The sequence below is a fragment of the Podarcis raffonei genome, chromosome 13 (genome assembly GCF_027172205.1).
Source record: "Podarcis raffonei isolate rPodRaf1 chromosome 13, rPodRaf1.pri, whole genome shotgun sequence".
Classification (NCBI taxonomy): domain Eukaryota; kingdom Metazoa; phylum Chordata; class Lepidosauria; order Squamata; family Lacertidae; genus Podarcis; species Podarcis raffonei.
This window is the reverse complement of record NC_070614.1, coordinates 55,114,235-55,138,902: the sequence shown is the minus strand read 5'-3', so window position 1 is coordinate 55,138,902 and position 24,668 is coordinate 55,114,235. Positions and strand designations below refer to the sequence as shown.

Below are 24,668 nucleotides of genomic sequence, written 5' to 3'. Positions count from 1 at the left end.
CACCACCGAAGCACGATTTCTGTTCTCATCCTGAAGCAAAGTTCTTAACCCGAGGTACTATTTCTGGGTTAGCGGAGTCTGTAACCTGAAGCGTCTGTAACCTGAAGCATCTGTAACCTGAAGCGTATGTAACCCGAGGTACCACTGTAATGAACTCTCCCAGCACACCAGGTCTGGAACAACAATGTACATGAAGGACTACACGCGTGAAAGGGATTACTTATTTTAAAGATGTAACGGAGGTGCTGTTTGTAAGGTGGGAAAAGCAGCCAGCTGGAAGAACGTCTAACGGCAAGTGAACGACGTCAACAGGACTCTAAATAAGAAATGATGCGCTAATGCGAGGAAATGATGATGATCGTATGCTTGGAACCAGAGCGGAAAACCTGATTTTAAGGAATTGTATTAAATTAATTCAATTTGATTTGTAATAATTTGGAAAACTAATAAAAAACATTTGGGGGGGAATTGCATCCCATTGTCCTTGAACAGTTAAAGAAACAGCGACCCCCTTGCGCAACAGCGACCTTGTCCGTCAAACAGCAGGCAGTGAAGTGGAGACACGGGCTGAGTCCTGTTTTGTGAATGGAAATAGTTTAATGAATGGAATAGCTTATTTGTGAATGGAACTCAAACCAAAGACCTCATGCACAGAGTGAACTGGAGTGGTTCTCTGAGCAACAGCAAGTGTCCTGGAATTTCGAAAGCCACCTCAGCAAAATAAATATCAGGCTTACTAGCTGCCCTGCTTTCTATATACCTGGCTGCAGTTTCTTGCTTTCCTCCTGACCCACAAGTAGACCTTGCAGGACTGCAAGTCCCTCGAGTGAAGCATGGGCTGCAGCAGCGACCCCTATTTTTCTTTAACCCTTGGCCATCAGGAGACAGCTATTATTAATAATAATAAAATATGTTTGATTCATTAATAAATGTATTTATTTGTTATTGTTAATTAAATTTATATACAGCCCACTATGAAAAGACCTTGTAGGCACCTTGTGGTTATCCAGGAGATCGATTTCTGAGACATTTATTCACACACGCCGGCAGAAATGGGTCGGTTTCTTTTGAGCAACAATCATGGCTTTGTGACAGATGGAGAAGCTCTCTTGGCACAGGCTGGGAAAAACAACAACAGGAAAAGAATGAGTCAGATAAAATTGCTATAAATTGTTTTGATGATTGGGAGGTCTAATCTGAAATCAAGATAGATTTAAGTGTAGGGATGTGTAGAGATGCGAGGAGAGAATTGTAAATATCCAACATTACATTTGTTGCTATGTCTGGCATCATCTCTCTCTCTTAACTCGCGGATGTTGGAAAATCTTAAAAAGGCGAAATATTGTTAGAATTGGAGCTGTCAGAGATGCACAAGGGAAACTGCATTTTAATGATCAGGAACTCTGCAAAGTCAAGTTTTTATATTGTGGATTTTAAGCCTATGGGTGGATGTTCTGTATAATTTTATTAATACTCTTGCCGAATACAAATTTGACATGGCCTTTGGCTAGAACACGAAACCAGGGGTCAGAAACCTTTTTCGGCAGTGGGCCGGTCCACCGTCCCTCAGACCATGTGGTGGGCCAGACTATATTTGAAAAAATAATAATGAACGAATTCAAGTCTGGCTGGCAGGAGAGCTCCCAGGGCTTGGACCGGGTGACCCAACATTAAGAGACCGTAGACTTGTAAAGTTGGGATTGTAGGGATGTGAATAGATGCCGAGAGAGCATTAGAGATTATCCGTCCTTCCTTGTGAGTTCAGCAAAGAGCATCCCTTTGCAGCTTAGAGAGGCAAGTTTTAGGCCAGGGGTCAGAAAACCTTTTCAGCCATGGGCTGGTCCACCGTCCCTCAGACCTTGTGGGGGGCCGGACTGTATTTTGGAAAAAAATATGAACAAATTCCTATGCCCCACAAATAACCCAGAGATGCATTTTAAATAAAAGCACACATTCTACACATGTGAAAACACGCTGATTCCCAGACCGTCCACGGCCGGATTGAGAAGGCGATGGGGCCTTAGATTGCCTATCCCTGTCAGGGCTGGCATCTCACAGCCTGGTGGCCCTCCAGATGCTTTGGGCTGCCGATCCTATCAGCCCTAGCCAGCACATCTGTTACACTGCGGAACTCCCTGCTGCGGGAGGCAGTGGTGCCAACTGTTAACGGAGAAATCTGAGGTCTCCCTTGGACAAAAAACAAGGACACAAGCCAAGAATACCAGAGCAAAACAGCAGCCTGTCGGCTTGGTCTTGATTGAAGACTGTCGCCACAGGACTCCCACCTGCCACCAGGTGCAACAAGATGGAAGCCCCAAACAAAAGAGATCCCAAACTTTTATTAGCTGTTAATCCCCATGTTAACCCCAACCAAACTACATCACTCATACATCACGGTTACATCACGAAATGGGAGGTCTGGAGGCAGTAATCTGAGCATCCTAGACCTGCCCCATGGTTCCCCTTGCTCTCCACCAAACACCCATCAAGTGAAACAAAAGAGATCTTTACATTTCCCTGTTTCCCAGCCAAATTAATCCCACCCTTTTATCTTCATCTGGGTTTGGTATTTCTGGCATGGCTACCTGTCTGGCACTCAGGTATCAGGAGGCCAGGGATCATCACTCAGGCAGAGGGGCTGCTGAGGAGCTGAGCTCACAGGTCTAGGTGAATTTCTGGAGTTTTCCCAGTGAGCCAGTACAGAGATCCATTGATCAGTGAATTCTTACATTTGGTATCGTGCAGCAAAGGCCCTTTGAATAGATAGGAAGAAACTGTGATGAAGTGTTTTGTGGGGACAAGTCACCAAAGTGATTGTGCTGGTTTTGGTAGTGGGCTGCATGTGCAGGATATCTGCTGGAGGGGCAACACCCCCCCCCTATACATAAATTCCTGCAACACCACCATCCTAGATGGCTTGGAAAGAGGAGAGGACAAACCAGGCCAGGCTGAGCTCAAAGGCTGCCCCCCCCCGCCCTCTCCTGGCTGGTCCTCAGGGGGCAGAAGGGCTGGCACAGAAATGCAGGAGGGGCTTCCCAGCTGCCGCCTCTGGAGGGCCAGGTTGGAGGGAGAGACCGACCCTAGCGCAGTAACTGCCCCCTCCCTCCCTGCCCCACAACAGCCCCCCTACCTTTTCTCCAGACAAGGAACACCAGCAGCCCCAGAGGGAGGGCACCTACCAGGGTCCCCCTAATCACCAGACCTACAAGGCCGAAGTTGAAGCTGGGGGTGTCCAGCAGTGGAGGACCTGGGGGGCAGGAAGAAAGCAAGACTTAGGCTGAGGCAAAAGGCAGAAGCTGAGGACTGGCGCACACTGCAGTGGCCTGGCACAAGGGCATTTCTTTCAAGGATGGGGGGGGCACCCACAGGAGCCCACAAGCCGTTTCATGCACTCTCAAGGGACTCCTGATCTGGGCACCTGCCATTTGCAATTGCACCTCCTCAGCATTGGGGAGAGAGCGGCGCCTCGTTGAAATATAAAATTGCATGTTTGGAAGGGACCTTCAAGGTCATCCAGCCCAACCCCCTGCCGTGCAGGAATCATAGGCACTTGTGGGTCTACCTGCCTCGGGTGGTCACTTTGGGTCCTCCGCAGCCCTTTGTCTGGGAGAGGGTGGATCCCCATTTTCTGCTCTGCCTCAGGCCCCACTGCCATCCCCCGGGGTCCCCTTTGAACCAAGCAGAATGGAGTGCCAGCCCTGGGGAGAAGGGGGCTGCTGTGGCAATTGCTGTGGGCTGAGGCAGCGTTCGAAATTAGCCAGGTGCCAGGCACATTTTGTGACTGCGGATTGTCAGAATGTGAGCACTTTGAGAAGTTTTGTCATCATGAATGGTGACTGAGGTTCAAGAATAACATTGCCGCCACCGGGAAAAGGCCTTCGACAATGTCTCATGGACCTTTATGACAAAGATCCTAGATTATATGGACATTGGATTGGCCTTTACGAATGGTGTTCAAGCAATTATATTATGAAGCAACCTGTCTGAGCTGCATGAAGGAGTGGGTCAAATTGAATGATGCAAATGTACTGGGCTTAGAAGGAGCTGATTTGCTCTATGGATGGTATGTGTAACTCTGGTATAAGAAAACTAGGGTGTGCAAGGGATTTTTGAATCACATGATTAGAAGGAGTCTATGGAAGGTGTTACAGAAAAATCTGGGTGCGAGGCTGCTCAGCCACCCAGCTCGTCGGACTAAGTCCGCGGGTCCCTGCGGAGGAAAATGAGCTCAGCCGGAGACAGGAGCAAGCTGCAGAAGATCCACGTTTATTGCGCAACAGGTTCAAGGCGAGATTGAACAGCGGGAAAGGGGTGACATAGACTTTTAAAACTTCCCTCCATGTCCCAGAATACAGTGCGAAATACATCATATTTGCGTCATGAATACATTACAGAGGGGTTGGATTACATGGATTACATCATGAATATTTAGGGGGAGGTAGGGTTACACAGATTAACATATGGAGGAGGGAGGGGGAATTATGCAGAGTCGAAGATATGCGCGGATAAGCGCTTCCTGAGTACCGGTGATAGGAGGACAATGGTCCGAGTATGCAAAGTCTGCCACCTGGCAAATACCCGGAGGAAAGGTTGGGCCGAGCGATTTGACCGGATTAGGGTCTTCCTGTGTACGTGACCCCTCGCTTGAGGGATGATGGAGGCAGAGGTAGAGGAAGTGTCGTGGAGTCCCAAAGGAACTGAGTCGATCGGCACCAGAACCAAGGAAATCGGTGTTACGGTTGATTTTATATGAATTTCTGAAGTTTTAGTCCATTCCAGTCCATTCTGATATTGGTAATTGAAGTCGGAAACAAAATAGATACATTGTTGCAAGGTTTGACACTTTCAGGGGTTTACGAGTTTCGGTTCCATTGTTCTCCCAGCGGGGAGCCGTCAGTAGCTTGGCAAGGGGCTAAATGAGGCGTGCAGGAGCTCACTGCGCTAGCTCTGCAGGGAGAATGCATGGTTCTGATTGGTCAAAACGCGGCCATTATAGCGAATGGGAGACACATTTTGACACGATCTATTCGCAGTAATGATAGAGCGAGAGGGAGGCTTAAGAAATGGAGGGCTTATTTCGCCCGTACAGAGGAAAGAGAAGGGCACTTTTGGGTAGAGTGTGGTGCTTGTGTAACAGTGGAGGGCGTTGGCAAGATGGGTGCCTTCGAGGTCATCGCCTCGGACCCTCGGGTGGCCAGTGAAAGGACAAGGGAAGATGCCCCCCCCCTTCCTTCCGTATCAGAAGGTTTAAGGTCCTTATAGTTAAAGCTCTGGTTTTCCCAGTAGTGATGTATGGAAGTGAGAGCTGGACCATAAAGAAGGCTGATCGCTGAAGAATGGATGCTTTTGAATTCTGGTGCTGGAGGAGACTCTTGAGAGTCCCATGGACTGCAAGAAGATCAAACCTCTCCATTCGGAAGGAAATCAGCCCTGAGTGCTCACTGGAAGGACAGATCCTGAAGCTGAGGCTCCAATACTTTGGCCACCTCATGAGAAGAGAAGACTCCCTGGAAAAGACCCTGATGTTGGGAAAGATGGAGGGCACAAGGAGAAGGGGATGACAGAGGACGAGATGGTTGGACAGTGTTCTGGAAGCTACAAACATGAGTTTGACCAAACTGCGGGAGGCAGTGGAAGACAGGAGGGCCTGGCGTGCTCTGGTCCAGGGGGTCACAAAGAGTCGGACACAACTAAACGACTAAACAACAACAACAACATGGAAGGTTTGGATGAGACATAAAGGTATTTTGGAAAGAAAGACTCCTGGTTGGATCTCACCGGTGGAAGTGGTTGCAGTGAAAAGGCTAGACGTGGACAGGATATGTACAAAGATCTCCTTGGATACAAAGATGGCAACATAACATTAAAAGAAAGGGAGGAGGCGTCTAATTGGATACACATCTAGTTTCAATACTTCCAGATAAAGGAGAAGCTTTAGAAAGACAAAGAGAGAGGATTTGTCCAAGAAGGATCAGAATTTGAAAGGGTGATTTTGGGGCCCAATAAAAAACTAATCTCTAAAATATAAACTGCTGCTAGAGTGGGAGACTAAAGACAAACTCATTAAGGAGGCTATGATAAAATGGGCTATTGATATGGGGCGTAATATCAGAATTGATGAGTGGGGAAAATTATGGACAATGAATTTTTCGGCATGTTATCAAATAAGAGAAAATAGATATAAAATGCAGTATAGATGGTATTTGACACAAGTTAAATTGGCTTAAATGTACAAAATAAATTCCAAAAATGTGTTGGAAAAGTCTTGAAGCAGAGGGTTCCTTTATTCATTTATGGTGGAACTGTAAACGGGCCAAAGGCTTTGGGGAGGTGGTCTACAATGAGTTAAAGAAAATCTTTAAATTTACCTTCCCCAAGAAACAGGAAGAATTTCTCATAGGTGTACTTCGGAATGAATTACCAAAGAAAGCCCACAACCTATTTTTATATGCGACAAGGATAGAATATGCAAGAGAGTGGAAACCAAGAGAATACCTAGGGGTATATTTGCAAAAAAAATGGACCTCAAATATAAATTCCCAGTAGGGGGTACTTTGTGACCAACAGTTGTTACTATTAAAATAGGGAGAAGAAATAATTAATGTATTTGCAGCTAAGCAAGATGTAAAAAGAACAGTCACGGAACGCTGGGTGGGAAGTCAAAGAAGGGGATGAAAGTGTAATTGTAAAACTGAAACACTCAAAAATAAGCATCATTTTTTAAAATGTGCCAGCTCACCTGTGACCGTGAGGTTTGTCCCCCCGATGTTTCGCCAATACTTCACACCTTCATGAAGTGTCTGTACGGAGACGGAGCAGAAATATAGATTGGAGTCCGACTCCCGCAGATTCTCAATCTGGATTGAGGCATCGAGCCCCTTTGACAGGTCCCCGACCAGAGACACGCGCCCTGTGTAGTTCGGGTGGGTGTCCCAGTGGGTGGGGTCGTGGGTGTGGTTGAAGAGGAACTCTCCGTGAAAGTTTCCTAAGCGCCAATACACCTGGGCCGTGTCTTTAGCCTCCCAGGTGTAGTTGAAGGTGCAGGGCAGGGTGACGGATCCCTTTGTCCTGGCCGTGAGATGGCAAGGTTGCCAGATGTGGTATTCCGGGAAGCACATGATACAATCTGCCAAGGAAGCAGAACGGAGAGAGAGAGAAGGAGAGAAAGGAGAAAAGACTGTTTATTTTAGTATTTGGGTCAACGGATAAAAGGAAAATTATCTGGAGGCATAAATCCAAGCTTGGGAGAAAGCGCTTTTGGTGATAGAGCCACAACAGAGATTGAAAATCACAAAACAGGCAATATACCCTGTTTTACCTTTAAAATATCTCCTTTTAAGTTGCGTCCAAATGTTTCCCACCTTCCATGGCATAAAACAGACTGCATGTTTGGTAAGTTAAAATGGTTTACTTACAAAGTATTTCATGTGCTTTTCCATACAGCAGCAAGAGAACACAGGCAGTATAATTTAGTTTCAAAAAGGGTAACAGTTTCAAACATTATTTGTGTTAAAACACAGTGATGGCTTGATAACTCCACAAGGCCTACAGGGTGGGTGCCACCACCGAGAAGGCCCTCTGCCTGGTTCCCTGTAACCTCACTTCTCGCAATGAGGGAACCACCAGAAAGCCCTCAGAGCTGGACCTCAGTGTCCGGGCAGAACGGTGGGGGTGGAGACGCTCCTCCAGGTATCCTGGGCCTTTCAGGCCATTTAGGGCTTTCAAGGTCAGCGCCAACACTTTGAATTGTGCTCGGAAACGTACTGGGAGCCAATGAAGATCTTTCAGGACCGGTGTTATGTGGTCTCCCAGTCACCAGTCTGGCTGCCACATTCTGGATTAATTGCAGTTTCTGGGTCACCTTCAAAGGTAGCCCCACATAGAGCGCATGGCAGTAGTCCAAGCAGGAGATAACCAGAGCATGCACCACTCTGGCAAGACAGTCCGCGGGCAGGGAGGGTCTCATCCTGCATCCCAGATGGAGCTGGTACACAGCTACCCTGGACACGGATTTAACCTGTGCCTCCATGGAGAGCTGTGAGTCCAAAATGACTCCCAGGCTGCGCACCTGGTCCTTCGGGGGCACAGTTACCCCATTCAGGACCAGGGAACCATCTACACCTGCCCGCCTCCTGTCCCCCAAAAACAGTCCTTCTGTCTTGTCAGGATTCAACCTCAATCCGTTAGCCGCCATCCATCTGCCAACTGCCTCCAGGCACTCACACAGGACCTTTACCGCCTTCACTAGTTCTGATTTGAAAGAGAGGTAGAGCTGGGTATCATCCGCATATTGATGAACACCCAGCCCAAACCCCCTGATGATCTCTCCCAGCGGCTGCATGTTGAAAAGCATGGGGGAGAGGACGGAACCCTGAGGCACCCCACAAGTGAGAGCCCAGGGGTCTGAACACTCATCCCCCAACACCACTTTTTGGTTGGCCCCTGGGGGAAGAGGATGCTGGGCCAGGTGGCCCCCCTCTGGCCTAATCCAGCCGGCCCGCTTTCTGGTCCTAGGAGGAAGGCCCTGGTTCCCCCTCTGCCCTGGGGGGTGAGAGTGCCCTGGGGGGTTTCTGTGCCCCCTTCCAACCTTGCATTGCTCCATTCCACCTCGAAGGGTCAGGCTCCAAGCGCTTGCATCTCTGAAACGCCCCATTGCTCTCGCCAGCTGCTGCCCCATGCGGCGTTCTGGATGAGTCTGTACTCCCTGTTGTGGGAAAATAAGAATAATAATTCAAGAGGTGAAGCCACGGGTTCGAGTCCTGCCCTCCAGGAGCAGGAGAAAACAAGGCGGCTTCCTCTTCCATGGGGAGATATTGGGAGATGACCAATATCTCCGTCTCCTCTTTTCCAGACTAAACAGACCCAAAAAGGCAGAAGTTTGTGGGTTTCTGCTTTGAAAAGGAAGTAGCAAAAGCTCTTGGTGGTTTCAGGGAGAAGGAAATGGCATCACACGGCCCTCTCCCTTCGTGTCAGCGGGGCAGCTCTGAGGGACACAACCAAAAGTGTCTTGTGATGGCAAATCAGGGGACTAATTTATCATCCAAGAACATAGACCAAGAGCCCTGCAGGCTTAGACCAGGGGCCCATGTGGTCCAGGCTCCTGTCCTCACAGGGGCCAAGCCAGGCAGAGGCAAACCCAGCCCTCCGGATGTTTTGGGACTACAATTCCCATCATCCATGACCACAGGTCCTGTTAGCTAGGGGATGATGGGAGTTGTAGTCCCAAAACATCCGGAGGGCTGAGTTTGGGGGTGCCTGTGAGGACAGGAGGCTGGCCTAGATGGGCCCCTGGTCTAAGCCTGCAGGGCTCTTGGTATTTGGGTGGAGCCCAAATTCACCTTTCTTTAAGGGTCAAAATGGCATTGGAATGAGGAGAGGAGGTTAAAGTATGGATTTTCTACGAATTTTAAATATGTGGCCGCCCCCACGTCATTTCTGTAACACCATCGCTTTATTATTTATACCCCACCCATCACTGACTGGGTTGCATTATGGAGCCTCCAGGGCCAGAGGAAGTCTACCTAGCTTCCTAGGTTCTGAGGGGTCTTTGGCCACCATGAGAACAGGATTCTGGATTAGGTGGGCCGCTTTGGCCTGATCCAGGAGGGCTCCCCTTCTGTCCGTCCCCCCCGAGCTTCCTTCCTTCCTTCCTTCCTCTGCCTCACCCCTTTCGCTCACCTGCACCCAGGAGCAGCAGGAACAGCAACAGCCCCTGGCGGATCATAACCTCTGGTGGCTTCAGGGATCAGAGCAAAGCCCAGCTGCAGCCACAAGAGCCACACACAAGCAAGTCCAGGAAGCCTCTCTCCCCTGAGTGCTGGAGATTCGGGTGGAAGATTGAGCAATGGCAAAGCACATACAGCCACAGCCACAGCCACAGCCACAGCCACAGAAAGGAGGAGGAAGTGAGGCGTCAGTCGTGTGAAAATTGTGCTGGCCTCTGAGCACAGGCAGACTGAGACCCCACCTGAAATATACTCAGAGTGGCAAAGTGATTTCATGCTCTTTATTCAGCTCATAGTGGTGAGGAGGAATGAATGAAAGTCCCCTCAAAGTATCTGCTTTATATACATTATTTACACAATGGGCTGCACATGATTGGCTAATTCCGGAATTCTACTGTAAGCCAATCAGGTTGTGGATTCACTTCTATCTGGAGCATGATTGGGTGGTTCCTGCCAACCAATCATACTGCTGCATTGTTCTAGGACCAATCAGACTGCTGCATTCTGAATCCTATTGTTCTAGGGCCAATCAGACTGCTGCCTTTTGGATCCTATTGTTCTAGGACCAATCAGACTGCTGCCTTTTGGATCCTATTGTTCTAGGACCAATCAGACTGCTGCAGTTTGGATCCTATTGTTCTAGGACCAATCAGACTGCTGCAGTTTGGATCCTATTGTTCTAGGACCAATCAGATTGCTGCATTCTGAATCCTATTGTTCTAGGACCAATCAGACTGCTGCCTTTTGGATCCTATTGTTCTAGGACCAATCAGACTGCTGCTTTTGGATCCTATTGTTCTAGGACCAATCAGACTGCTGCCTTTGGATCCTATTGTTCTAGGACCAATCAGACTGCTGCTTTTGGATCCTATTGTTCTAGGACCAATCAGACTGCTGCCTTTGGATCCTATTGTTCTAGGACCAATCAGACTGCTGCCTTTGGATCCTATTGTTCTAGGACCAATCAGACTGCTGCTTTTGGATCCTATTGTTCTAGGACCAATCAGACTGCTGCTTTTGGATCCTATTGTTCTAGGACCAATCAGACTGCTGCTTTTGGATCCTATTGTTCTAGGACCAATCAGACTGCTGCAGTTTGGATCCTATTCAACTCAGTACATAACACCACCCCACCCCAGCCATGAAAGAGGCACCCACTTTTATAGGTGTTACGGAAAGGGGGGGCATGTCTTCTTCACCTTCTTCTTCGCTACAATATATCAAGTTATTTCCAATTGTCAATGTCAAAAGGGACTAAAATTTATAAAATTCATAGAAAATCAACGTGCCAATTTGCTCAATTTCTCTAGGACTCCATCACACCTCCCCTGCCCTCCATAATCCCTCAAGCAAAGTGTCAAGACCCTAATCCTGTCAAATCACTCTGCCAAGCCTTTCCTCCGGGCAATGCCAGGTGGCAGACTATGCATACATGGACCATTGTCCTCCCATCACCGGCACTCAGGAAGCGCTTATCTGCGCATAGGCTGAGCTCATTTTCTTCCGCAGGGACCCACGGACTTAGTCCGATGAGCTGGGTGGCAGAGTAGCCCCGCACCCAGATTTTAGCCGTAACAGTTGGCGCCCAACGTGGGGCATGCGGTTCTCCCGCGTTGCTGACCGGGGCCCCCGAAATCTTCAGCCGGCACCGGGCCATTTTGCCTGGGAAGATCCTTTGGACCCCCAGCCATCCTCCGGGCGGTAATCAAAAGCCCCAGGAGTTCAGCCGGGGAGCAAAGAGGGATCCAGCCGGCTTATTCATCGATCCCGGGATCATCATAGAAGACACGTGAGTATAAGGAAAAGGAAAAAACCCAGTGCACTGGTGGGAAGGGGGTGGAATCTCCTGGCAACTGAATTCTCTGCCCTCCTCTCTATCGCTCCTTCTCGCCTGTCTCTTGGTCCAATTGGTGAGAGAGACCGTGGACTGCTGCTCGACCCAAAAGGGGGGTTCTGAGCTCTATCTCTTTCTCCTCTCAAACCCTCCAGTCAGCCGCACCAATTGAGAGTCCGAGAGTAAGACGGAGAGACCCGGCTTGGAAAGACAGCCGACTCCCCGCAACGGACAGCTCAGTCGAAAGCGAGGGGCTGGAGTTCTTCTTCCGAACTTCCCGAGCGCCCTTACTGAGGGGGCAGGAAGGGGTCTTGCTTTCTGTCTCAATCCCAGCCGCACTGGTCGGTGCCACGTAACACGTGTATCGTGCGTGAGCCCGCTTCCAAAAGCAAGGGGGATTTTCGGTTCAAAACTCTATCCAGGGATCACCCAATCTGGCACCGCACGGCGTGGGCGTTCAGTAGGGCCCCTTTTCCTGAGATTGTGACGATAGGTAGGAGGTTGCCAGGAGGGATAGCCCATGAGGAATTGGGCGGGATCGGCAGAGTGGAAAAGGACCCCAGGTTATTAAATAGGAAATAGGAAAGGAATAGAAAAAGGAACCGAGTGGGTGAAGCTCGTTAAATTGTTAGGAAGTTGCCAAGCAACAAGGAAAAGAAAAAACCCTAAATAGCCCCCTGTACAAGTTACCCAGATCCAAATCAACCCCTCTCTTTCTCCCTTCTCTATCCCAGAAAAAAAGAAAATACAACAACAAAAAAAGCAACAACAACAACGCATGCATATATAAAGGGGTACCCAGTCAACTAAGCATTGTGAGCCCTGCCAGTTTGGTTAACTGGTGGTGTTTGAAGAGGCAAGGAGGCTCTTAAAACCATGTGGGACCTTCCTACTAATTTCACTTAATGAAGCCAAAGGAAGCAGCCCAACTCCTTGCAATAACCAACTAAAGGATGAGAATATATATGTTTCCATGTTGTCTGTTATGTGTGTTGTGTGTTAATACATATATGAGAATATGAGAATATGTATGTTTCCATGTTGTCTGTTATGTGTGTTGTGTGTTAATACATATATGAGAATATGAGAATATGTATGTTTCCATGTTGTCTGTTATGTGTGTTCCTTCTGTCTCTGACAGACTGCCTTTTAAGTGTGCATAGTTTAAACTGCAAGCTTGCTTCAAAATTTTAAATCTAAGGAAGGCATGCTGGACCTTATCAGTCCTAAATAAGACAAATTGAGAGTGAAGGGTGCAAATGTTTACCCCACCTCTTGCTTTGCCGCAACTTTTGAGATTGTGAGTCTACAGTCTATTTTGGAATGTGAAGTTAACCTAATGTTTCTGCTGCAAAAGCGTAGTTGAGCACAACTGCTCTCTCAAGCTAAAATGCAGTGTCTGTATTTCATTAAGCACATGCCTATGAAAATAGGTGTTCTTTCTAAGAAAATTGTTAATAAAAGGTAGAAGCTTCGATAGACAACAATTGTCTATCTATAGAGTCCAGTCCTGATATCAGTCTCTAAGATCAGCCAGGGTTTCCTGGCTTCTTATTGGAAAATGCCTCTCCCACTTGTTTCAGTCTCTTTCAGGCCCCCCCCCTTTCTTACTTCCCTACCGAGTGAATTTACTCCCGAGTAAGCTTCCTTCAAAAAGGGGGGGGGCACATTCTTTGCTAAAGGTACCCTGCATCTCACTTTCCTATTGAAGGGAGAGGGGAACGGTTAATCATTAATATTATCTACACATAGTAAATTCCGGCACTCTGCTAGGATGGCTACACAAGCTCAAACTCAAAAATGCAGTTATTTGCAAAGCCTAAATCAGACAGGTCAGGAGACCGTTTCCTGTCTAACCAGCTATCTGAAACTGCTGATGCTAGCTACAGGTCAGAAGGTCGTTTCCTGCCTAGCCAAAAACTGCTGTCAACTAAAAACCACTAGCAAGATGTTTCCTGCTTTGCTTCTGCTTTAAGTAATGCAAGATAAGAAGAGATACGAAGGGAATGCTTAGCTGGCAAAAGAAAGACACGTGTACAAGAAGGTGGGAGGGGGTGCTTACTGAGCAGAGAAAATGCTTAACCAGCAGAGGAAGTGCTTAGCTAGCAGCCTTAGCCAGCAAATATTGATATGCCCTAAAAGGGAATGAGTTGAAAACTTGCCAAGCTGATTGGGGAAGTTTTGGGGGGAGGTATGGGAGGAGGGTGAATGCTTTCAGGTATAAAAATGCTTGCTGAACATGGTAACAACACAGTCAGATTTCAGAAACTATATTCTGCTGACTGTCTCTGTGCACAGATTTGCAATAAAACTCTTTTCTCCAAAGAAGAAACTTTCCTGGAATTTTTTATTCTCTTCTCGGTCCTGGGGACGCGGGTAAGCAATTCTCTGGCAAAGTAAAGGGCCTAAGCCTACAGCTTGGTGCGTTGGCTGGGAAATCTGCCCCACCCCAGGGGGGCCGGGAAGAGCCAGGCTCGACCAGGTGAACAGCTCGGACCGGAGTTTGCAGGCTTCAGCGCGCACCCTACTGATTCGTGGGGGAAACCGGCCACACCGCTCCTGAGTAGGGACCTCGGTCGAGGGAGGAAAGAGGACTGGCCAGGAGGGAATCCGCAGCGGAAAACGGTAAGCCCAAGGGAAAGGGCGTGGGCCCCAAGGAAAAGGGGGGCGAGGTCTGATCAAGCCTCACCTGGTTGTGCAGAGGGCCGCCAGGAAGGGAACTGGCCGATTGCAGTAGTTTGCCGCCAGTAAGGTTGGGTAAAAGGGAAACAGAGGGGAAATTGTATTGGTGTGTTTTGTGTGTTGCATGTTGAAATTATAATGGTGTGATTTGTATGTTATATGTTGCATGTCGGATACCCCAGTGACTGAATTGTTGTCAAGTGTGGGTCGGGGCCTAGTGTTCCCCTTGGCCGAGCGATTGCAGGGTTGTGCATTTTCTGCCAGGGCGACCTCGGCAGGTCACAATCTGTAGTGCGTGGAGTGTGAAAGAATTTACAGCCCATTAGGTGCGGGGTATCTGAAAAAAAAAAAAAAAAATGGGGTCTGGGGCAAGCCAATGTAGTCCTCTGGAATGTTTTTTAAAGAACTGGAAAGCGGCCACAAAGCATGATGATTGGGGGTTCAAATTGAGAAGACAGAGGATGAGGACATTGTGTGAAGTTGATTGGCCCCAACAAACTGACTGGCCCTTGGAGGGCAGATTTAATTTGCAACTAATCAACCCACTATATCAAAATATCTTGAAGGTCCACCCAGACCAGATCCCTTATATTTCTACCTGGAAAATCAATGTAGAAAAGAATCCACCGTGGCTGAAAGCCTGCCGAGGCGACGCCCCACAAAATACAATATGTGCAGTCCGACCGGCAGGGAAGTCAGAAAAGCCCCCGGTGATACCAGACCCAGAAGATGAGAAGAGGGGGAAGTCATTAAACCGCCGCCACCCTATGCTCCACCAACTGCCCCTCTAGCGAATCCCCCAGGCCCAGGGCCCCAGGACTAGGGAGGAGCCGGCCCTCAGCCTGAACCCTCCAAGGTTGATGAATTAGAGAGCAAAGAGGAAGAGGATGATGAGGAGTTTATGAAGGGACTAATTGAGTTAGCAAAGAAAGGAAAAATGTGGACACAGTATCAGACATTGAGATTGCAACAGTATGTACAACCCTATGCGAAAGAAGTGGATGTTAGTTCCCATTTGTTGGCAGCAGCAGGATGTTTCCCAACACAAGGGAAGTAATGGCAGAAGGAATGGATAGAAGCAGCAACCAGTGCGTCCCTCTATAAGTCCCATAAGGCACAGAAAAAGGGTGGGACTGCAATGATGCCTCTATGCAGAGTGTATGACCCACCAGCCCCCCAGGACAGGGTGGGGAAGCACCACCATGCACTTATACAGTCCAACATGTGCCTTTTTCAAGTGCTGATGTGTGCAATTGGAGAAATTAGAACCCTACCTTTGAGGAGAACCCAGATGATATTGCCAACGCCCCATTATAAAGGCTGCCTTTGTAGCTCAGGCAGCGTCCAATATTCGCCAAAAGAAAAAATCCAGAAGCATGAGGGGTGCATCGGCCATGGGCTGGAATAGATGTTGAAGTTAGCTCAAACCACTTACAATCAGAGAGATGAGGAGGCCCAGAAAAAAAAGGAGAAGTATCAAACAAGGAAGTTGACGGCATTACAGGCTACCACACCCACCCCTCAGGAAAGAGGAAGTGCCCGGGGAGGAGGGCGAAGCCGTCTGGGGAGGAATCAGTGCGCCATCTGCCGACAGGAAGGGCACTGGAAGAGAGAATGCCCTATTCTATTATTAGGAAGAGATTTGTTGGTAAAGTTGCAAGCCCAAATTACTTTTAAGCCATCGGGAGAAGCCACATTGTCCACTATGTCACTTGGGGAACTGGTTGTGGAGGCACCCCTGAGGGAGTACTGGCGCCTCATGATAATAAAAGAAGAGGAGGGACCCATCCCCGCCAGTATTCTGGAACAAGTGAACCCCCCAGGAATGGCAAAGAATATCCCACCAATAATTGTGAAGCCCAAGCCATTTGTCAATCCTGTTGCAGTAAATAAGTATCCCATCCCACGAAGGGCGACTGAAGGAGTGTAGGTGCATCTAGAGCGACTGCTCCAACATAGGATCTTGAGGCAATGCCAATCACAGTGGAACACCCTTTTGTTACCAGTGAAGAAAGGAAGCAGGCTATTATCCTGATACCAGAGCCAAAGAACTGCAGAGAACTCTGTGGCTTTCTGGGGTCTGCAGGATTTTGTAGGATATGGATATTTAATTACAGCATCATTGCCAAGCCTCTACATGAGTCAACCAGAGGAACTGAGAGAGACCCCTTTGTTTGAAACACAGAACAACAGCAAGCCTTCGTGGATTTGAAGAGGGCACTACAGCAAGCCCCAGCGCTTGGCATCCCAAACCCTGAGAAACCCTTTATTCTATTCGTGGATGAGGACCAAGGGACGGGGAAAGGGGTTTTGTGCCAAAAATTGGGAAGCTGGCAACAGCCAGTGGCATACCTAGAGCCCTGACCCTAGCAAAGGGACAGAAGATAAACATTTATACTCTAAGTATGCCTTTCTGACTTTACATGCCCATGGAGCCTTATGGAAGGAAAGAGGTTTGCTTACCTCCAGAGGAAACCAGGTGGCCCACCCACAAGCCTTATTGGACCTCCTGGATGCAGTATGGGAACCTGAGGCAGTAGCAGTGGCACACTGTTATGGACACACAAGACTGGACCAGGAGAAGTGGTCAGAGGAAATTGACTGGCAGACAGAGTGGCCAAGGAAGCAGCCCGGGAACCAGCCCCCAGCGTCAGTTATTGGAGCACTGGTCCCTGGAAGGATCTTGAACACCGCTGATAAGCCAATATACACCAAAAAGGAAAGGGACACTGCAGATGCCCAGGGGCTGACTATGTCCAAAGAAGGATGGTACCTTACTCATGATGACAGAATATGGATTCCAGAGTCCCTTTCTCAGCAGATTATTCAGAGATACCATGAGTCCACCCACATGGGACCAGATGCCACAACCAGACAGCTGAAGCAGTGCTTCTATATAGCCCACCTTTACCAACTGGCAGCCCAGATCTCCAGGAAATGCTTGCTGTGTCAAAAGAATAATCCCAGAACCGGACCACTGGCTCCCCCAGGGATTCAGCACAGTGGAACGGCACCTATGGAAGATCTTGTCGTGGACTTTACTGAATTACCCCGTTGTGGACCATACCGCTACCTGTTCGTGGCGACCTGCACGTATACAGAATGGGTTGAAGCCTGGCCCACCAGAACTGAAAAGGCATTTGAAGTAACCAGGTGCCTGCTTAGGGAGATCATTCCCCGCTATGGGCTACCTAGGTCAATAGGATCTGACAATGGACCAGCTTTTGTCCACTCAGTTTTGCAATAACCCCCCCCCCTTGCTAGTCAAAATGTGCAGTTTAATAATTATGTGCAGTAATTCTCCCGAGATTTTCTCTCTGTCTTAACAGGTGGACCCAGGCCCATTGCTGTTAAAGTTGCTGACCTCACCCCTTGGGTCCACCACACTTAAGTGAAGAAGGCTATTTTAGATTGGACAGTTACACCAAATCCTGATGATCCTCTGAAGCTAACCATCTCCAGAAGAGCGCCAGACGACTGGACAAGTGGATGGGAGGGACGCCCGCGGGCAGCGTCCCCAACGTAGAGACTTTTTTTTTTCCCAGCAAATTCTGAGGCACCGCCAGGACTTTTGATATTGGGGCCAGAACTCTTTGATATGGTCACTCCGTGTGTCAGGCCTCTGCAAGGGTGGATATATATTCCTGTGGGTATATGTTAATATATGTAGAGGGAGAAGCCCCTTTCGGATACAGTATGTTGGGAGGAAATCATGAGAGTATTAAGCATCCACAAGGACAGGTGGGAAAATTGGTTAAGATAATAGGCTCCTCCTCAGAGAGGTGGGACACAACCTCCCAAAAAGCAAGGCAGCTGATAGAGCACGAGTATCAGTGGGCCCTTCAGCAATAAAATAGATATGTCCTAGATAATATTTCAGTCACCATCAACCACATGGAAACAATGATAGCCAGAAACCCGCTGAAAGCCACAGGGAGTGATGCATGGGGTTGGTTGTATTCCTGGCTCCCTGATGGCAGTTGGCTCAGGAATGTTATAGTATTATTGGCAGGACCGCTATTAATCCTTTTGCTTCTTTGCCTCTGTATCCCCTGCTTATTGCAATGCTTGCAGCAAATGATGCAAAGACTCCTGTCACGGAAGCTAGGACCCACAGTCATCGCTGTGATGAGGGAGTATAGGCCCATACCCCAGAACGAACCTAAGTATTAGGTTGTTCAGAAGAAGAGGAGGGAGTGAAGGGAGAGGGGAACGGTTAATCATTAATATTATCTACACATAGTAAATTCCGGCACTCTGCTAGGATGGCTACACAAGCTCAAACTCAAAAATGCAGTTATTTGCAAAGCCTAAATCAGACAGGTCAGGAGACCGTTTCCTGTCTAACCAGCTATCTGAAACTGCTGATGCTAGCTACAGGTCAGAAGGTCGTTTCCTGCCTAGCCAAAAACTGCTGTCAACTAAAAACCACTAGCAAGATGTTTCCTGCTTTGCTTCTGCTTTAAGTAATGCAAGATAAGAAGAGATACGAAGGGAATGCTTAGCTGGCAAAAGAAAGACACGTGTACAAGAAGGTGGGAGGGGGTGCTTACTGAGCAGAGAAAATGCTTAACCAGCAGAGGAAGTGCTTAGCTAGCAGCCTTAGCCAGCAAATATTGATATGCCCTAAAAGGGAATGAGTTGAAAACTTGCCAAGCTGATTGGGGAAGTTTTGGGGGGAGGTATGGGAGGAGGGTGAATGCTTTCAGGTATAAAAATGCTTGCTGAACATGGTAACAACACAGTCAGATTTCAGAAACTATATTCTGCTGACTGTCTCTGTGCACAGATTTGCAATAAAACTCTTTTCTCCAAAGAAGAAACTTTCCTGGAATTTTTTATTCTCTTCTCGGTCCTGGGGACGCGGGTAAGCAATTCTCTGGCAAAGTAAAGGGCCTAAGCCTACACTATGTGTAGTTATTAAAATAATAGTAGTAATAATAATAATAATCTAAATTAGGCTTACTACTCCTCTGCAAGTTCAGGAAAAATTGTTCACTTTTGTATTCCCTTTAAATCAAATCTATGGCTGTTTTAATTATGCTTAATAAAAGATCCTCTCCCTATCTTAGAAAAACTGTTCACTTCAATCTTCCTTTAAATATCATTTCACTAGGAACTTGCATTCTTTAGTCTAAGGAAGTAAACTCTCACTCAGGCTGGCTTCAGGATCTGCTAGAGGGGTTCTGTATGGGGCTGGGTACTTTTGTTTTCCTCTTCCTTGGTGCATGATGGGAGCATTGATTGTGCTCTCTTCCCCAGTGGTGCCTGTGTGCATGGGTGTGTGTGTGTCTCTTTGGTAGTGCAGGTCTTGCTGTGGGGTCTTGCTGTGAACCCTATGTTTTGGAGGGTTGGACTGGATGACCCCGGGGTCCCTTGCAGCTCTCCCGGTTTGTGGCTGTGTGGAGGGACATGTGTCCGCGGGCATTGGAGGGTAATTCTTAAATTCTGGTGTGGTGATGGAGTTGAAATTCAGCCTAGCTTTGCTCTTTAGTTTTAAAAAGTGAGAGGTGAAGCTGTGATGTTTTGAAGCACAACTGGTAATATCAAGCATTTGAGTGATTACGGTGTTTATCATTTTGTCTACTATTTAAAAATCAGACTTCAAAGTCAATTCAAAGTTTAAGCACATACAAATACATATGGGCCTTGACCAATCCTGTAAATAAAGGGCAGAAAAATTTTGTCTGCAAATGGTAAGGCTGAAATGACTTAGAATGTTAAAATCCTATGAATTCTGACTCTCTGGCCATTTTTCCCATATATAAGGGCGTGGCATTGTTCCGCGAATGATCACACAAAATGATAGCCCTTTCCTGTAAATAAAGGAAGCACTCCCTTGCTTGGGCTACAGGAAACATGATCCCTTAGAAAATTTCTAGCTTTGGTAAATGCTTGAATTGCGGAGTTTCTTGTTTTGTTTTAAATCTAACCCTATTTTAAAAATCTACTCCTTATCCTTCATTTCCTTTATTCAAATGGTAATTTAGCCAAAAGATTCAACATTTTCAATAGTATAAAAGGTTTGCTGAGACATGAACTCTGCACATGCACAGAGGCTAGATCAGCTTAAAAAAAGGGAAAGAAAAAGAGAGAGAGAGAGAGAGAGGAAGGAGGGGGAACTGTAGGGGGGGAGAGGAGGTTTGGAGAGCTTGGGCTGCAGGGAGAAACTTATCCAAATTTCCTTATGTAAAACTTGGAACCATTGAGGGAAATCACCCTTAATGTACCCTTAAGTACTGGACCATCAAAGTCAAGAGGTTGCCAAATTTCAAATCTTAACATGCCAAATTCTTTTCACAGGTAAATATCAAAGCATTCCCCCCTCAATGGGATTTAAATCACAGACTTTGTGTGCATTTTAGGAACAGCATTTCCTGACAGGCTTCTCACATGAAATAATTTTCCCTTTTAACAGGACATGTGAACCCCGATAACAAAGTGTTTGTCCCTTCTTTTCTCCCACAGCAACTTTCTTTCTGTTCTGTGAAACAAGTCTGAATCCCTGCTATATTAGTGACTTCCATCTCTTTGTGGCTTTGACACTTTTAAGTTACAAATAATCTGTTTTCATTTATTTAATCCATTTTTCCATGATGTCTATGAAATTAATCGAAGCACAAGCAAACATTATTTGTGGAATGGTATTTGTTTACCTTTTGCCTGAGCATTTCTTATTGATTCTGTCATTTTGGCTAGTTCAAGGTACTTGCAGAACTTTAAATTGTCATTCATTTTTTCTTGGTATTAAGTCATTTCCCAGTATTTTGCTATTAACATCCTAGCCGATATTGTCACATCAAGAAACACTCTTTTATTTTCATTGTTACTGCAGGTTTCTTAAAATTGTGTGTCTTAGCATTTATTTATTTTTGGTTCCTCATAGGTCATTGTGTGTGTGTGTGTGTGTGTGTGTGTGTGTGTGTGTTTTATTATTATTTTAACCTTGTATTTTTCACAGTTCTCTTTTTAAGTTCCCAAAACCCTGCCCCCTACAGGATATCACTTCTACAAATGTGTTACTACAGATCCAATGAAAAGCTTCGCCACCACAAGACCTGCAGCAACAACAACAGACACCAAAGTTTTCAAAGTGGCCACAGCAATTCCTTTCAAAGGGGGGTGGAGTAGAATTGTAAGGACATCTTCTCACTTTTGAACCTCAAGACTGTGCTCCAGGATTCAAAAGATACATACATAAAATATCACAATTGTCTCAAGATATGCAACTGATACTTAATTAGTTTGTTTTGTATTATGTGTTATTATGTAGGAATGTTGAAATGTGTCTGACAGTGTGTTATTTCCACAAATGGGGGGGGGCTATTTTGTGGCTATTTTTGTGTGTAATTGTTTTTATGTTTAATGTCTTATTCCTTACAACCCAGTGGAGGATTCTCATACATTTTATGCTTTTAACAGACCAGGCTATTATGTAGTCCAATGTTTAGAACTAGATAAATTTATAACCACATTTAGTTGTTTCACCTGGCACTCTGCCAACTTCCCTACCCATTTTAAAATGTGCTAAAAACTCGCTTAACCAAAGAGAAGCTGATAAGATACATGAAAGTGCATATGCTTTGGTTTAGCAGGAATAATCCCTTATAGAGTTAAATTGACTTATTTGGACAAATGCCCTCTAAGAATGGTTTTATTTTAACAGATTGGTTTGAGAAGTTGGGAACCATGGGGCAAGATAAATTCAAATTGGACTCATTTTGAATTGGGCAAGTGTATCCAGGCTGCAATTAGCTTTTTGGTCCTTAAAGTGCAAGTGAGCAACTTCCCATGACTGCAAGACCAGAGCCTATAATAATAAAATCCCATAGAATGGCCAAGGCAAGGACATTTCCCTCATGACGTGCCCAAACCTGTGCCAGCTGGGGTGAGTGCCAGGCAACATGGTTAATATGAAAGCCCTAAGTGGATTCACCAGGGATTGCCACTACTGTGACACCAGGCCGGTGTGAGACCACAGAAGAGCTACCTTCGCACCTGAGAACACAAAAACGGTGGAGCTAAAAAAAACCAAACTGCATTTTTTTTCAGTCAGTAGCGGACCTTCCTGCTAAATGTAAAGCATAGACCACTATTGAACAAAATACAACAGGTGTTCTTTTATGTGATATCCTATATCCAGCTATCTGCACTACTATACTTGCAAATGACCTTAAGAGGCATGGCTTGCAAGTCCCCTTCAGGTTTGCACAAACCCACACATCTAGTACGGTGGATACCAAGTTATTAGTGCATATCTATATAACATACACATACATTATTGTATTGGTCCGTGTTGCTCCCTCCTTTGCTGCCCTGCTCAACCCACCTCCTTTTCCATTAAAGCCTATTCCCACTCACAGGGCACCCCTACCTTCACCGAGATTTAGGGTGCGGAGAAAAGATTTGCAAGTTCTTACAGAACTTTAATGCAAATCTATCTCCGAATGGGGGACTGTTACGGAAAGGGGGGGGCATGTCTTCTTCACCTTCTTCTTCGCTACAATATATCAAGTTATTTCCAATTGTCAATGTCAAAAGGGACTAAAATTTATAAAATTCATAGAAAATCAACGTGCCAATTTGCTCAATTTCTCTAGGACTCCATCACACCTCCCCTGCCCTCCATAATCCCTCAAGCAAAGTGTCAAGACCCTAATCCTGTCAAATCACTCTGCCAAGCCTTTCCTCCGGGCAATGCCAGGTGGCAGACTATGCATACATGGACCATTGTCCTCCCATCACAGGCACTCAGGAAGTGCTTATCTGCGCCTATCTCCAGCTCTGCATATTCCCCCCTCCCTCCTCCATATGTTAATCCGGTGTAACCCAACCTCTCCTTAATGTATTCATGATGTAATCTGTGTAACCCAACCTTTCCTTAATGTATTCATGATGTAACTGGGATGTGTTTTGCACTGTATTCTGGGACATGGGGGGAGTTTCAAAAGTTCATGTCACCCCTTTCTCGCTGTTCAATCTTGCCTTGAACCTGTTGCGCAATAAACTTGGATCTTCTGCAGTTTGCTCCTGTCCGGCTGAGCTCATTTTCTTCCGCAGGGACCCACGGACTTAGTCCGATGAGCTGGGTGGCAGAGTAGCCCCGCACCCAGATTTTAGCCGTAACAATAGGACTGGGAGTAAGCCGGCCCCACCAGGTGGGCTTCTGCCTCCTGAAGGAATAGGCTAAGGACCTGCCCCCAGGGGAGTGGTCTTCCCAGCTGTAATAGAAAAACCCCCGCTCCTTTGTCCCTCATGGGGAACCCAAGAACCCGTATAAAGTCCTTATGCAGGTTCCCTCTGTAATAAATGAACATCTGCCCTTATTCCCTTATGGGGGGACACAAGAGCCCATATAGAGTCCTTTGCAGGTTCTCCATCGGTCGGAGAAAAGAACAGAGGCCAAGCAGAGAATAATGAGAAGCAAAGCAGCTAGTCTGCTCTTTATTGAACTGTTGCAACAGGGTGCCCCCCTCACACGCAGGAGGATGGAGGAGGACCCAGAACAAAGGTGTGCCTGCCCAAATATAGACAATTTAAATTGCCTGCCCTGGAGTCCAAGACCACCCCCAGAAACATCATACATACATCGCAGAAAGGGCGGTCTACGACAGAAATCTGAGTGGTTTGTTTACCTCCTGTCTGGCAGGTTACCTGTTAATGCTTACTTGATTGGATACCCTGGGGAGCCTGGCCAGTCTTTTGTAATGACAAATACTTAGTTCCTGAGCCAAGTCACAGGCTCACCCTATTCATACAGAGACATACCCTTAAGGCAGGATTTGTGCAGGAAAAGACAATGGGGAGGCTTTTCCATTTTCCTGGGACCTTAAAAGTATTATAACGCCAGCCGTAGCTGGGAAAATGTGCTCCTAGCCATAGAGGGTTCTTGAGCATGACAGAGAGGGGTCCAGGAGCACCCCAAAAACCCACTCTTTCCAAGGGGGGGCTACCCTGCCCCAGCCAGCCACTCTCCAGCCCCCCCCCAACCACAAAGCCAACATCCTCCCAGATTCAAACTCTGTTAATTTCTACTCTTTACACAAGTGCAGCTGTGCTTTTACAGATCCTGCTGGGTTTAGAAGACTTTATTAAAGCAGAATATAAAATTTGAAGTTCAGCAATTCACCAGCAGCACTTGAAAGCAGCAAAGAAGCTCCAGAAGCTAAAAGCTTCACAGCTAAGTTCCTGGTGCCCAGCAAAGAGAGGTTTTGTAAATGTTTATAGCTTCCCTTTTCCGTTTGTGGCATCCAAGAAGAGAAGGGTCTCCCTCGGAAGGTCCCAGGAACTGGACTTGACAATCAATTCCACCCATGCGCAACCGGACTCGTCCCGTGTGCCTCTTTTCCCCTTTTGTTCCCCACCTTTCGCTTCTCATTGGCTGCTGAAACCGTCCTCTCCATTTTACGTACACGTTATAAAGTGAA

General features: G+C 46.9%; 1 protein-coding gene across 1 annotated transcript; it reads right to left on the bottom strand.

Annotated features, from left to right (window-relative positions):
• Positions 1-996: 996 nt before the first annotated feature.
• On the bottom strand, positions 997-8,834 carry LOC128400715 (paired immunoglobulin-like type 2 receptor beta-2). Its single transcript, XM_053363154.1, has 4 exons — positions 8,588-8,834; positions 6,740-7,126; positions 3,131-3,247; positions 997-1,119 (listed from the first exon to the last, which is right to left on the bottom strand). Exons 1-4 carry the CDS (start codon positions 8,802-8,804, stop codon positions 1,079-1,081), a joined length of 762 nt encoding a protein of 253 aa, XP_053219129.1. The 5' UTR covers positions 8,805-8,834; the 3' UTR covers positions 997-1,078.
• Positions 8,835-24,668: the final 15,834 nt, after the last annotated feature.